This window comes from Chiloscyllium punctatum, chromosome 30, assembly GCF_047496795.1.
Source record: "Chiloscyllium punctatum isolate Juve2018m chromosome 30, sChiPun1.3, whole genome shotgun sequence".
NCBI classification, from domain to species: domain Eukaryota; kingdom Metazoa; phylum Chordata; class Chondrichthyes; order Orectolobiformes; family Hemiscylliidae; genus Chiloscyllium; species Chiloscyllium punctatum.
This window is the reverse complement of record NC_092768.1, coordinates 10,287,654-10,302,702: the sequence shown is the minus strand read 5'-3', so window position 1 is coordinate 10,302,702 and position 15,049 is coordinate 10,287,654. Positions and strand designations below refer to the sequence as shown.

The window sequence follows — 15,049 nt, the reverse complement described above, 5'->3', positions numbered from 1 at the left end:
AGACTGCATTGGGAATATTGAGAATAGTTTCGGGCCCCGTATCTAAGGAAGATGTTGCTGGCATTGGGGGGGGGGGGGGGGGGAGGGTCCAGAGGAGGTTTACAGGAATGATCCCAGGGATGGAGGGTTTGAGGACACTGGGTCTGTACTCAATGGGAGTTAGAAGGATGGGGGGGGTGGGGGTATCTGCTTGAAACATACAGAGTACTGAGGGGCCTGGATAGAGTGGGGGTGGAGAAGATGTTGAGGAGGGACATGGACCCGAGGGCACAGCCTCAGAGGGAAGGGACTGTGATGGGGAGGGATTTTTTTTCAGCCCGGGGGGTGGGGAGAGGTGAATCTGTGGGACTCACGGTTGGCTGTGGAAGGCGAGTCATTGAGTGTCTTTGAGACAGAGAGAGAGGTGGGTTCCTGATTAATAAGGAGGGTCAAGGGTTACGGGGACAGGGCAGGGCAGTAGGGGTTGAGAAACAGATCAGCCATGATCAAATGGCAGGGTAGATTTGATGGGCAGAATGGCCTAATTCTGCTCCTATATCTTATGGTCTTACCTTTCAAATCAGGAGGGGTGGGAAATCAGATGGATCCCTGGAAAAAGGAGAAACTTGCAGGGCGCTGGGAGAGACTGGAGATACTGGGATTGGTCTGCTGTGTGCAGAGAAGGTGAAGGGGAGAGATTGAATCGGGGGGGAGTGGGAGAGGGCAGGGTGAGGAAGGTGGGGATGGGCAAGGGGAAGGGAGCAGCAGAAACTGTCTGACAGTCACCGTGAGCTCCTCATGTTTACTGCCGGAGATTCGGCTGTGTGTGAGCCCATACAGTGAGAGCGAGAGAGAGAGCGAGAGAGAGCGAGCGTGAGCCCATACCCCAGTGACAGTGAGTGTGTGGGAGAGAGAGGGGGAGAGAGAGAGAGAGTGAGAGAGTGTGTGCGCGTTAGTGCTCGCGCGTGAGAGAGACAGAGACGGTACAGTCCCCACCATCGACACAACGGGGAGAACCTCAGAGCCTCCCTACCCCCACCTCACACTCACTCACTCTCACGCTCACATGCACACTCTCGCGCGCGCTCTCTGTCTCTCACGCATGCGAGTGTGTGTGAGTGAGTGTGAGGTGGGGGTAGGGAGGTGTGTGTGTGTGTGTGTGTGTGTGTGTGTGTGTGTAAGGTGGGGGTAGGGAGGCGTGTGTGTGTATGTGTGTGTGTGTGTGTGTGTAAGGTGGGGGTAGGGAGGCGTGTGTGTGTATGTGTGTGTGTGTGTGTGTGTGTGTGTGTGTGAGTGTGAGAAGAGTGCGGTTGGCCGTGAGTGAGCAGCCAGGCTGGGGGATGTGGTCGGAGGGGAGGGGAGGGGAGGGGAGGGTGGTGCTCTGAGACGCAGTGAAATGTCAGCGACTTCCCTGGGCCGGACCATCGGCAGGACAGGGCTGTGGCAGCAGAGGGAAGCACGTCCCCCAGCAGACTCCAGTGGGCCACACCTCTGCTGTCTCACACAGCTCAGCAGTCAAACAGCAGCAGGCCATTCGGCCCTTCGAGCGTGTGCCATCCGGTTCGTGGCTAACCATCCAACTCATTCCCTGGTTTTTCCCCCTTCCACCTGATCTCTTCTTTGAACTTTATCTGACACCTTCCTGGGAACATTTTGTGTTGGAGTCTCAACCACAGGCCCTCTGGGAGAAGACATTTCTCCCCCATCTCAGTCCGAAACAGCCCCACCCTGTATCCTGAGACTGTGACTCCCTGACCATTAGGAACAGCTGGATAGTGTTTAATCTGTCCAGCCCTGTTAGAACATTATACGTTTCTATGGGGCCAGCCCCCTTGCTTCTTCGACATCCGAGTGAACACAGTCCGAACCATCAAATCCCACCAGCGTGGGGAACAGGCCCATCGGCCCAACAACTCCATACGGACCCTCTGAACAGCATCCCAACCAAACCCACCCCACACACCCCCCACCCCATTACCCACATTCACCCCTGACCTAACTCTGGGCACTATGGGACAATTTCCCACGGCCAATCCACCCTAACCTGCACATCCCTGGGCACTATGGGACAATTTCCCACGGCCAATCCACCCTAACCTGCACATCCCTGGGCACTATGGGACAATTTCCCACGGCCAATCCACCCTAACCTGCACATCCCTGGACGCTATGGGACAATTCCCCATGGCCAATCCACCCTAACCTGCACATCTTTGGACTGTTGGAGGAAACTGGAGCACCTGCAGGAAACCCCACACAGACACAGGGAGAGTGTGCAATCTCCACACAGACAGTCACCTGAGGGTGGAATCGAACCTGGGTCCCTAGTGCTGGGAGGAAGCGGTGCTAACCACTGAGCCATGGTGCTGCCTCGTGGGTCAGTGCATTGCCATCTCGCAGACACACTGCCCTCGTTTGGTCTGAAGTTAACATAAGGATACAGGAAAGCAGACCATTCAGCCCCTTCTCTATCGTTCCAGACAGCTGACCTTTGACCCCCAACCCCACGTTCCCGCTCGCTGCCCCCTCCAGGGATTCCACCTACGCGATCGTGGCCGAGGCGTTTCCCAATCCCATTCGTCTGCCTCCTCAGGGGAACACTCGGTTCCCTGTGCCAATCGAGAGCCCACCTCCCTCGGACGAAAATACACTCAATTCCCAGAGACCCACCAGCCTCCGGGTGAAGGAAGGGGTACCAACGCCCACCCTGAGACTGTCCCCTTCCTCCACCACCTCCTCCCCTCCCCGAGGAGGGGGGAGAAAAAAAAAAAACGATCTCTGAGCATCGACCCCCGTTGGTGCCCCTTCACAATCCTGTCCTCACCAGGTCTAACCCCATTGACTCAGCCTCCAGTCACAGTTCCCCTCCTGGAGACCGTCCAGCCTCTGGTGTAAGTATATCCTTCCCGAAACAATGTACTGCACCCAGTACTCGAAGGGACACTGGCAGCTTTTTCATTACATTACATTACAGCATGGAAACAGGCCCTTCGGCCCAACAAGTCCACACCGCCCCACCAGAGCGCAACCCACCCATACCCCTACATTTACCCCTTACCTAACACTACGGCCAATCCACCCTGACCTGCACATCTTTGGACTGTGGGAGGAAACCGGAGCACCCGGAGGAAACCCACACAGACACAGGGAGAATGTGCAAACTCCACACAGTCAGTCGCCTGAGGCGGGAATTGATCCCGGGTCTCTGGCGCTGCGAGGCAGCAATGCTAACCACTGTGCCACCGTGCCGCCCAGAGCTGTCTTTATTCCTGTAATCCCATACCCTTGCAATTCACAGGCCTTCCTCACTGCTTCCCATGCTGATAGTTCACCTCCCAGCTCCCATCTCCTTTCCAGGATAACCCCAGCTGACCAGCGTTTGTTGCGCGTCCCTAACTGCCCCCCTGAGAAGGCAGAGGTGAGCTGCCCCCCTGCGCAGTCAGTGTGGGGTTTCCTCCCACACAGTCCAAAGGTTAGGGTGGATCGGCCACGGGCAACGCAGGGTCACCAGGACAGGGTACGGGAATTGGGTTTGGGTGGGATGTTCTTCGGAGGGTCGGCGTGCACCCGATGGGCCGAATGGCCCGATTCCGCACTGGAGGGGCTTCGGCGATTCGCAAGAGCGGGAGGGGTGACTGGGTCAACCCTCGACCATCGCTATCCAGAGCTGCAGACTGCAAAAACCGGCATGTGAACGTGTTTGTGATCTCAGCCCCCTGCCCCTCTGAAACACTCATTTCTGATAACACAGAAGCAAAGCGTTAGAAATCTGAAAAGGGGGGACGATTGACAGCGCTGGGACACTCAAAAGTGCCAGAGAAACTCAGCAGGGTCTGTTTGGGGTGGGTGGGCGGGGGGGGAGGTGTGGCTGGGGAAGGAGAAACCCACAAGGACAGCTCAGTGGTTAGCACTGAGGCCTCACAGCACCAGGGACCTGGGTTCAATTCCAGCCTCGGGTTACCGCCCGTGTGGAGTTTGCACGTCCTCCCCGTGTCTGTGTGGGTTTCCTCCGGGTGCTCCAGTTTCCTCCCACACTCCAAAGACGTGCAGGTCAGGGTGAATTGGCCATTGCTAAACTGCCCAGAACACTAGGTGCATTAATCAGAGGGAAATGGGTCTGGGGTGGGTTACGCTTTGGAGGGTCGGTGTGGACTGGTTGGGCCGAAGGGCCTGTTTCCACACTGTCGGGAAACTAATCTAATCAAACTGAGTTAAAGGCTTCAGGCAGATGATGTCCCCCGGTCAGAACTGAACACACCCTCTTCAGGAGACGCAGCCTGACTGAGTGAGATATCCCAGAGATATCGGTCGGCAGAGACGGCCCACCTGGGAGGGGGCTCTATTTCCACCGAGGCTGATGGGATCACGGGCAAAGGAACCAATAAAACAAACAGCTGGATGGACCCTACAGACAGCAGAGGCTGCAGACCATGTTCAGAGAGATAGCTTTCAGCCTGATGTCCCTGAAGGGTGGGCTCCCTTAGTTCACAAAAGGATGTGCTGAGAGGAACATTCTCTCTGCTCACAGCAGGTGAGGGCTCAGGGAGGGGTGGGACTGAGCTGCATCCGTGCCCCTGCACCCCACATCGCCCCCCTTTTAAGTTTGGGGTGGGGGGGGGGGGGTGGATTGACGTTCCAAGCTCCCCTCCGAGCCCCTCACCTCGGAAACGTATCAGCTGTTCCTTTGGTGTCGCTGGGTCCACGTTCTGGAGCTCCCGACCTAACAGGGCTCTCCAAGGGGTAATTAGGGATGGGTGACAAATAACCCACATCCCACAAACCAAAGTCAAAACGAGCATCTGCTTCCCAGCAGCCCCTGAGGCCTCCATGTAGGTAGCGAGGGTGGGGTGGGGTGGGGTGGGGTGGGGTGGGGATGGGACTTACCTGGCCAGCCTGTCCGAAAGCAGGAAGTTCTGTTGAATGTTCTCCACCAGCGGGCCCTTCATCTCCTCGACCACCTTAAACACACGCTTGAAGTTATCGAACTGGACAGGGAGAGACACAGAGACGGAAGAGTGAGGCGCCACTCCAACACCAGGATCCTGTTCCCCTGACCCCCCCCCGAGGACAGCATCACCCCAGGCTCCCCCACTACCAGACCGCACCGACACTACTCTGTACTGTCCCCAGGCCGTTCGGCCCCCCCCCTGCTGCATGTTGACGTTACTGGTCGACACCCACCCCTTCATCTCACACAATCACCTTCCTCCTCCCCTCAGGTGTTCAGCCAACTGTCCCTCGCGATATACCGAAGACTCTCAACCATCACCCTCCGTGTGAGCAGATCCCACCTTTCCTGGGGAAGACATGGATTTACTGACTGACTGATATCAAGGGCTCCTGGTTCAGGCCTCATTCACAGCTCCTCTACTGTACCCTTCCTGAATTTTAACTACCTCCCTATCTCTGTCACCCCCTCCAGCCCCTAGACCCCCTCCCCGTCTGTCACCCCCTAGACCCCCTCCCTGTCTCTGTCACCCCCTCCAGCCCCTAGACCCCCTCCCTGTCTCTGTCACCCCCTCCCTACCCCTGTTACCCCCTCCAGCCCCTACATCCCCTCCCTATCTCTGTCACCCTCTCCAGCCCCTACACCCCCTCCCTATCCCTGTCACCCCCTCCCTATCCCTGTCACCCCCTCCCTATCCCTGTCACCCCCTCCCTATCCCTGTCACCCCCTCCCTATCTCTATCACCTCCCATTCTGGTACATTTTTACAGACACACACACCTCCTCTCCGTCCCCCCAACATCTGTCATTGTAACACAGGGCCCGGGAGGTGGTCCTCGTGTTTCAAGTGGGTCTCGGCCAGGTTTGGAGAGTTAGTAATCTGCTTCAAAGAGCTCAGCCAGGTCATAAACAACATTACAAAGAAACATTTGTGGTCAGAGAGAGAGCCCCAGCCAAACCGAGCGAGACAATTAAATTCATTTATGACTGATGGATTAAAAAAAAAAGTCTCTATCCCATTAAACGTCTGGTGCAAGTAATGCTTCCAAATGGGTGAGGATTCAGACATAAAGCTGGTCTGGAGGCTGTGCAGTTCCCTCACCTGTCTCCGACAGCTCTTCAGAGTGATCCCTGTCTTTGCGCTGACATCATCCAGATCCTTCTTGGTCCCTTTGGACAGTTTCTTACCCAGCACCTCCCGCACAAACGGCTCATCAAAGGTGTAGTACCTGTCGAAGGAATGACTTCCAATGTATCAGCCTGTTCTCTGAATGCACTTCCACTGGTGAGGCACAGGGTTAGATACAGGGTAAAGCTCCCTCTACACTGTCCCCCATCAAACACTCCCCAGGACAGGGACAGCACGGGGTTAGATACAGGGTAAAGCTCTCTCTACACTGTCCCCCCAACAAACACTCCCCAGGACAGGGACAGCACAGGGTTAGATACAGGGTAAAGCTCCCTCTACACTGTCCCCCCATCAAACACTTCCCAGGACAGGGACAGCACAGGGTTAGATACAGGGTAAAGCTCCCTCTCCACTGCCCAGGACAGGGACAGCATGGAGTTAGACACAGAGTAAAGCTCCCTCTACCGTGTCCCCAACCACACCCTTGGGTACGTTGCGATTGTCTCCTGCCCGTGTCGTTGAGCTTACTTTTCGATGAGCATGGCCTGCATGGGTGGTGGGATCTGGAAGAGGAGCTGGTTGATCAGTCTGGGGGGGCTGTGCAGCAGGCGTTCTAACATCTGGAAGGCCCGATAATGGTCCATGGTGTCACTCTCCAGCACATCAGGTGTGGCACCCGTCTGCTCCAAGATCCCGCTCTGGATCCGAATGCTGACAGCATCGCTCACTGGAACAGAACGCAGTGACAGGTCAGAGGCAAACACGATGGAGACAGCACAGAATACAGGCCCTCCAACCCACCGAGTCTGCACCAAGCCAGAACAACCAGACTATACCAATCCCACTTCCCAGAACCTGTGCTGTATGCCTTCATTGTAAATCCTGACAGTGTGGGAGCAGGCCGTTCGGCCCACTGGGTCTCTGCTGACTCTCCGAAGAGCATCCCATCTTGACCCACTCCCCTACCCAATCCACCCTAACCTGCACATCCCTGGGCACTATGGGACAATTTAGCATGACCAACCCACCCTAACCTGCACATCCCTGCGCACTATGGGACAATTTAGCACGGCCAATCCACCCTAACCTGCACATCCCTGGGCACTATGGGACAATTTAGCACAGCCAATCCACCCTAACCTGCACATCCCTGGGCACTATGGGACAATTTAGCACAGCCAATCCACCCTAACCTGCACATCCCTGGGCACTACGGGACAATTTAGCACGGCCAATCCACCCTGACCTGCACATCCCTGCGCACTATGGGACAATTTAGCACAGCCAATCCACCCTAACCTGCACATCCCTGGGCACTATGGGACAATTTAGCACAGCCAATCCACCCTGACCTGCACATCCCTGGGCACTACGGGACAATTTAGCACAGCCAATCCACCCTAACCTGCACATCCCTGCGCACTATGGGACAATTTAGCACAGCCAATCCACCCTAACCTGCACATCCCTGGGCACTACGGGACAATTTAGCACAGCCAATCCACCCTGACCTGCACACCTTTGGACTGTGGGAGGAAACCGGAACACCCGGAGGAAACCCACACAGACACGGGGAGAATGTGCAAACTCCACACAGTCAGTCACCTGAGGGTGGGTCCCTGCCACTGGGAGGCAGCAGTGCTAACCACTGAGCCAGTGTGTTTCCCTAACCCCTTCAATATTACAAGGGTTTCTGTCTCTCTCACCCTCACAGGCAGTGAGCTCCACATTGCCACTGCCCTCTGGGTGAAGGGACTTATCTCCTGTCCCCTCTAAACCTCCTGCGCCTTGCCTTTAATCTGTGCCCCTGATCATTCACCCACTACCAAAGGGAAAAAGTGTTCATTCCCATTCAAAGTGGGCAGCATGGTGGCACAGTGGTTAGCACTGCTGCCTCCCAGAGACCCGAGTTCGATCCCACCCTCAGGCGACTGTCTGTGTGGAGTTTGCACATTCTCCCCGTGTCTGTGTGGGTTTCCTCCAGGTGCTCCGGTTTCCTCCCACAGTCCAAAGATGTGCAGGTCAGGGTGAATTGGCCATGCTAAACTGCCTATAGTGTTAGGTAAGGGGTAAATGTAGGGGTATGGCTGGGTTAGTCTTCGGAGGGTCGGTGTGGACTTGTTGGGCCGAAGGGCCTGTTTCCACACTGTAATGTAATGTAATTCCTGTCTACCCTGTCTTTCCCCTCATTGTTATCACTGCTTAGCAGCTGTTTCTCTCGTGGACAATTCACCAGTTGGTCCCAATTTGCTGTAGTATTGAAGGGCTTTTGCCCGAAACGTCGATTTCGCTGCTCATTGGATGCTGCCTGAACTGCTGTGCTCTTCCAGCACCACTAATCCAGCAGTATTGACTCTGCCCGTTCTTGGAAACGAGGGATGTAAACAAAAGGTGCTGGAGAAACGCAGCAGGGTCAGAGAGAGAGAGAGAGACAGACAGAAAACTGTCTGAGGAAGAATCATACTGGACTCAAGATGTTAACTTTCTTCCTCTTTCTCCACAGATGTTGCCAGACCCTGCTGCATTTCTCCAGCACCCCTCTGTATTTCAGATTTCCAACATCCACAGCATTTTGCGTTTATCCAGGGATGGGCAAAGTCTTTTCAAAGTTCAGGGGGTTTATGCAGCACGTTAGTGTGACTGCCCCAGTCAGAAACACCTGGGAAGCTCACTGACAGGTTGAGACGGATAGAACGCTGAGGGGAGGCGTGGAGAATAAGGTCCAGGCAGGGAACTGGTAAGTCAAAGGGGAAATGGAGAGCCTGTGGAATTCACTGTCACAGAAAGTGGCTGATGCCAAAATATTGAATGTTTTCAAGAAAAGGGACAGATATAGTTCTTGGGGCTAAAGGCAACAAAGTAGGTAAGCAGGAACAGGGTACCGAGTCAGGTGATCAGCCATGATCGTAGTGAATGGGACAGCAGGCCCAAAGGGCCAAATGGCCTACTCCCGCTCTTAGGTTCTGTGAATGGCCCATGTTGGTAGCTGTAACTGATTAGACATTGAAAGTGAAGCAGTGACCTCTCGTACGGGGTCGGAGATTGCCAGTCAGGCTTCCCAGTAAAAGGGGAGGCGGCAAGACCCCCCCCCCCGGGCTCTGATCGCATTCAGCAGGCGGTCCATCACACTGCCCACTCCCCCTTGGTCCAGTACCTGAGTACCCGTCCAGCCAGAGCTGATACACGTCCTTATCGATCAGCGTCGTATTCCCCACAAAGACATCCAGCTCCACAGCCATAACTCGACAGCCTCCCCGCCACAGGCTGGCCTCCTCCTGCTCCGATAACCGGCCCTGGTTACCACGTCCTCCTGGTCTGATAACCGGCCCTGGTTACCACGTCCTCCTGGTCTGATAACCGGCCCTGGTTACCACGTCCTCCTGGTCTGATAACCGGCCCTGGTTACCACGTCCTCCTGGTCTGATAACCGGCCCTGGTTACCACGTCCTCCTGGTCTGATAACCGGCCCAGGTTACCACGTCCTCCTGGTCTGATAACCGGCCCTGGTTACCACGTCCTCCTGGTCTGATAACCGGCCCTGGTTACCACGTCCTCCTGGTCCGATAACCGGCCCTGGTTACCACGTCCTCCTGCTCCGATAACCAGCCCAGGTTACCACGTCCTCCTGGTCTGATAACCGGCCCTGGTTACCACGTCCTCCTGGTCCGATAACCGGCCCTGGTTACCACGTCCTCCTGCTCCGATAACCAGCCCAGGTTACCACGTCCTCCTGGTCTGATAACCGGCCCTGGTTACCACGTCCTCCTGGTCTGATAACCGGCCCTGGTTACCACGTCCTCCTGGTCTGATAACCGGCCCTGGTTACCACGTCCTCCTGGTCTGATAACCGGCCCTGGTTACCACGTCCTCCTGGTCCGATAACCGGCCCTGGTTACCACGTCCTCCTGCTCCGATAACCAGCCCAGGTTACCACGTCCTCCTGGTCTGATAACCGGCCCTGGTTACCACGTCCTCTGCCTCCACTGGTAATGACCACCAACACAACACCCCACCCGAAATGCCACTAAGCTACCTCACAGTAATGCTCCCTTATATCCGTTATAAAGGTAACCAGTACCCTCGCAGTCTTGTTCCTGAGGTTATCACCATTTACAACTGTCAATAACCCCTAACCTGCTGCTACAGTAACTAAAGGTGATGCCTGAAAAGATTTTCAATCTGTAATTGTGGTTAATATGTTCATTAACAGCCCAGCTCCTACTACTATAGGAACTCACTGGTCAGAACCTGTCTCTACACAAACCAGCCACCCCCCCCCCCCCCAAACCTGTCACTATGGAAACCGACCCCCCCCCCCACAAACCTGTCACTATGGAAACCGTCCCCCCCCACAAACCTGTCCCTATGGAAACCAACCCCCCCCAAACCTGTCACTATGGAAACCGACCCCCCCCCCCAAACCTGTCACTATGGAAACCGTCCCACCCCCACAAACCTGTCACTATGGAAACCGACCCCCCCAAACCTGTCACTATGGAAACCAACCCCCCCCAAACCTGTCACTATGGAAACCGTCCCACCCCCACAAACCTGTCACTATGGAAACCGACCCCCCCCCCCCACAAACCTGTCACTATGGAAACCGACCGCCCCCCCCCCCACAAACCTGTCACTATGGAAACCGACCCCCCCCCCCCCCACAAACCTGTCACTATGGAAACCGACCGCCCCCCCCCCCCCACAAACCTGTCACTATGGAAACCGACCCCCCCCCCAACAAACCTGTCACTATGGAAACCGACCGCCCCCCCCCCCCACAAACCTGTCACTATGGAAACCGTCTTCCCCCCCCCACAAACCTGTCACTATGGAAACCGTCTTCCCCCCCCCCAAACCTGTCACTATGGAAACCGTCTTCCCCCCCCCCAAACCTGTCTCTATGGAAACCGTCCCCCCCCCCCCAAACCTGTCTCTATGGAAACCGTCCCCCCCCACAAACCTGTCTCTATGGAAACCGTCCCCCCCCACAAACCTGTCTCTATGGAAACCGTCCCCCCCCCCCCCAAACCTGTCTCTATGGAAACCGTCCCCCCCCACAAACCTGTCACTATGGAAACCGTCCCCCCCCCCAAACCTGTCTCTATGGAAACCGACCCCCGACCCTCCCCCAAACCTGTCACTATGGAAACCGACCGCCCCCCCCCCACAAACCTGTCACTATGGAAACCGACCCCCTAAGTAAAGGTTCCTGATTTTATTTGGAGTGAGGGGGGGGGGGGGGGGGGGGGCTATTCCTTGATCCCATGAAATTTCACTCAAGGTTTTACCCCCAACACTAGATCAGCGACAGCTTCCGGGTTAAAGGCCTGCCAATCAGGCAGCAGACAGGGAACATCCGGTTTACATGCGTCATCGCCGGGCTGCGCGCAGGCGCGGCACTGGAGGGCGGGGCTTACTGTCCAGTCGCCGGGGCAGAGACACGCCCTCTAATATCATGGCTCCACCCCCTGGAGACGGGGGCCACGCCCCTTAGAGACAAGGCAACGCCCCCTGGAGACAGGTTCATGTCCCTGGGAGACCATCTTCCCTCCCCCCTCCCCCACCCTCACCCTCACCCTCACCCCTCCCCCCTCCCCCACCCTCCCTCACCCTCCCCCACCCTCACCCCCTCACACTCCCCCTCACTCACCCTCACACTCCCCCTCACCCCCTCCCCCCTCCCCCACCCTCCCTCACCCTCCCTCACCCTCCCCCATCCTCCCTCACCCTCCCCCCTCCCCCACCCTCACTCACCCTCACTCACCCTCATCCCCTCACCCACCCTCACCCCCTCCCTCACCCTCACCCCTCACCCCCTCACTCACCCTCACCCCCACCCTCAGCCTCACCCCCTCCCCCACCCTCACTCCCTCCCTCACCCTCACCCTCACCCCCTCACTCACCCTCACCCCCACCCTCAGCCTCACCCCCTCCCCCACCCTCACTCCCTCCCTCACCCCCACCCTCAGCCTCACCCCCTCCCCCACCCTCACTCCCTCCCTCACCCTCACTCACCCTCACCCTCAGCCTCACCCCCACCCTCACCCTCACTCCCCCTCTCCCCCACCCTCACCCCCTCCCTCACCCTCACCCCCTCACCCCTCACCCCCTCCCTCAGCCTCACCCCCACCCTCACCCTCACTCCCCCTCTCCCCCACCCTCACCCCCTCCCTCACCCTCACCCCCTCCCTCACCCTCACCCCCTCCCTCACCCTCACCCCCTCACTCCCCCTCAGCCCCTCACTCACCCTCACCCCCTCACTCCCCCTCAGCCCCTCACTCACCCTCACCCCCTCTGTCCCCCTCCCTCTCCCTCCCTCTCCCTCCCTCTCCCTCCCTCTCCCTCCCTCTCACCCTCACCCTCCCTCACCCACCCTTCCTATCCCTCCCCCTCACCCCGGTTGACGAACACCCACTGAGGTGGAAACCCCGGGAGAGCCGTGGATGCTGAGTTTTTGAATGCTTCACAGACTCAGATGGAGAGGTTTGTTTTTGAGCGTTGAAAAAAAAATCAGGGGAAGTGGCTGGATGCTCAGGGGTTAGCACTGCTGCCTCACAGCGCCAGAGACCCGGGTTCAATCCCCACCTCAGGCGACTGACTGTGTGGAGTTTGCACGTTCTCCCCGTGTCTGCGTGGGTTTCCTCCGGGTACTCCGGTTTCCTCCCACAGTCCAAAGATGTGCAGGTCAGGGTGGATTGGCCATGATAAATTGCCCGTAGTGTTAGGTGAATGGGGTAAATACCGGGGAATGTGTCTGGGTGGGTTGCACTTCGGCGGGTTGGTGTGGACTTGTTGGGCCGAAGGGCCTGTTTCCACACTGTAAGTAATCTAATTTACTGCTATCTTTTAATGCAGGATTGAGGGGCTGAATGGGCCTAACCTGTTCTGAATTCTTTAGGGATCAGGACACTATTGCAAGAATACCAAATCTCGCTGGGAACACCAATTTATATTGTACAAAAAGACAATGCTAATCCATTTGCAGAAAGGTAGGATTTGGTAATTGTAATGTCTTCTCCTCAAGATTTGTATTTGTATTAATTATGAATTGTATTTATTAATATTAATTGTTTATTGATATAGTAATGCATTAAAGTTCAAGCATTTAGAGTCATAGAGACATACAGCACGCAAACAGACTCTTTGGTCCAACCAGTCAATGCCCCCCCCCCCCCTCCATAACCCCAAACTAAAGTTGTCCCACCTGCCTGCTCCTGGCCCATGTCCCTCCAAATCCTTTCCTATCCATGTCCTTATCCAAACATCCACCACATCGTCTGGCAATTCAATCCACACACGAACCACTCTCTGTGTGTCAAGTAAATCGCCTCCCGTGTCCTTTTTCAATTTTTCTCTTTTCACTTCAATGATATACCCCTCGTCTTGAAACCTCCCACCCTGGGGAAAAGGTGGCCTATCAATCACCCTCATCATACAGTCTGTCACACCTCATCGCCTCTGGGTCACTGTCGCCTCCCCTAGACCCTGCTCCCCTCCCTATCTCGTCACCCCCTCCAGCCCCTACACCCCCTCCCTATCCCTGTCACCCCCTCCAGCCCCTACACCCCCTCCCTATCTCTGTCACCCCCTCCAGCCCCTACACCCCCTCCCTATCTCTGTAACCCCCTCCAGCCCCTACACCCCCTCCCTATCTCTATCACCCCCTCCAGCCCCTACACCCCCTCCCTATCTCTATCACCCCCTCCAGCCCCTATACCCCCTCCCAATCTCTGTCACCCCCTCCCTATCCCTGTCACCCCCTCCAGCCCCTACACCCCCTCCCTATCCCTGTCACCCCCTCCAGCCCCTACACCCCCTCCCTATCTCTGTAAACCTCCTCCAGCCCCTACACCCCCTCCCTATCTCTGTAAACCTCCTCCAGCCCCTACACCCCCTCCCTACCCCTGTCACCCCCTCCAGCCCCTACACCCCCTCCCTATCTCTGTCACCCCCTCCCTATCCCTGTCACCCCCTCCCTATCCCTGTCACCCCCTCCCTATCTCTATCACCTCCCATTCTGGTACATTTTTACACACACACACACCTCCTCTCCGTCCCCCCAACATCTGTCATTGTAACACAGGGCCCGGGAGGTGGTCCTTGTGTTTCAAGTGGGTCTCAGCCCGGTTTGGAGAGTCAGTAATCTGCTTCAAAGAGCTCAGCCAGGTCGTCTCCCGGAAAGGTCGATTTGTGAACATCAGAGACACCAAGCTGCATTTAATTAGCACCTTTCGCTATCTCAGCGCCTCCCAGGCCGTGACATGCTCTGCCCTCCTCGCAAACCCGCAGCCATTTTGTGTACAGCAGGATCCCACAGATGACAATGTAACGGTGACCCAGCTTATGTCTTTTTTAAAGCAATGTTGGTTGTGGGGTAAATCTTGGCTCCAGGACATCAGGGTAGAGGGGGCAGGGGGTAGTTGACCCCCACCCACCCTCCCCACCTCAGCATCCATGGGAGACTCATTAGATGCGGTCCTTGAGAATGATTAAGATCGAGATTTATATCCATTACTGAATCTGATTATCAAAGGGTGCTTTAGTGGTTAACACTGTTACCCTTCCAGCACCAGGGACCCAGGTTCGATTCCACCCTCGGGCGACGACAGACAAGTGTGGAGTTTCCATGTTCTCCCCGTGTTTGCGTGGGGGTTCCCCCCCCATAGTCCAAAGACGTGCAGGTTCGGGTGGACTGGCCTTGGTAAATCGCTCCATACTGTCCAGGGTGGATTGGCCTTGCTAAATAGTCGAGGGATGTGCAGGCCGGATGGGTCAGCCATGGGTAATGCAGGGTGACTGGGATGGGGCAGGTCTGGGTGGGATGCTCTTCCGTGGGTTGGTGTGGACTAGATGGGCCGAATGGCCTGCTTCCACGCAGTCGGGATTCTGTGAAAGTATGGGAGAGCAGGGTGGGTACAAAGTAGTGAAACATTCAGTCAGCCATGATCGTATTGAGTGGAGGGAGGGGGCGCCATGACGGGCTGAATGGCCTA

General features: G+C 56.4%; 1 protein-coding gene across 1 annotated transcript in view; it reads right to left on the bottom strand.

Annotated features, from left to right (window-relative positions):
- The window catches only part of fibpa (fibroblast growth factor (acidic) intracellular binding protein a), a 21,356-nt gene extending 11,024 nt beyond the window's left edge, over positions 1–10,332 (bottom strand). The window contains exons 1-4 of the mRNA XM_072549855.1: positions 9,210–10,332; positions 6,584–6,782; positions 6,029–6,155; positions 4,864–4,964 (exon numbers count right to left, since the gene is read on the bottom strand). Coding sequence (XP_072405956.1) covers positions 4,864–4,964; positions 6,029–6,155; positions 6,584–6,782; positions 9,210–9,294 — 512 coding nt within the window. The 5' untranslated portion in view covers positions 9,295–10,332. The remainder of the gene's footprint in view (positions 1–4,863; positions 4,965–6,028; positions 6,156–6,583; positions 6,783–9,209) is intronic.
- Positions 10,333–15,049: the final 4,717 nt, after the last annotated feature.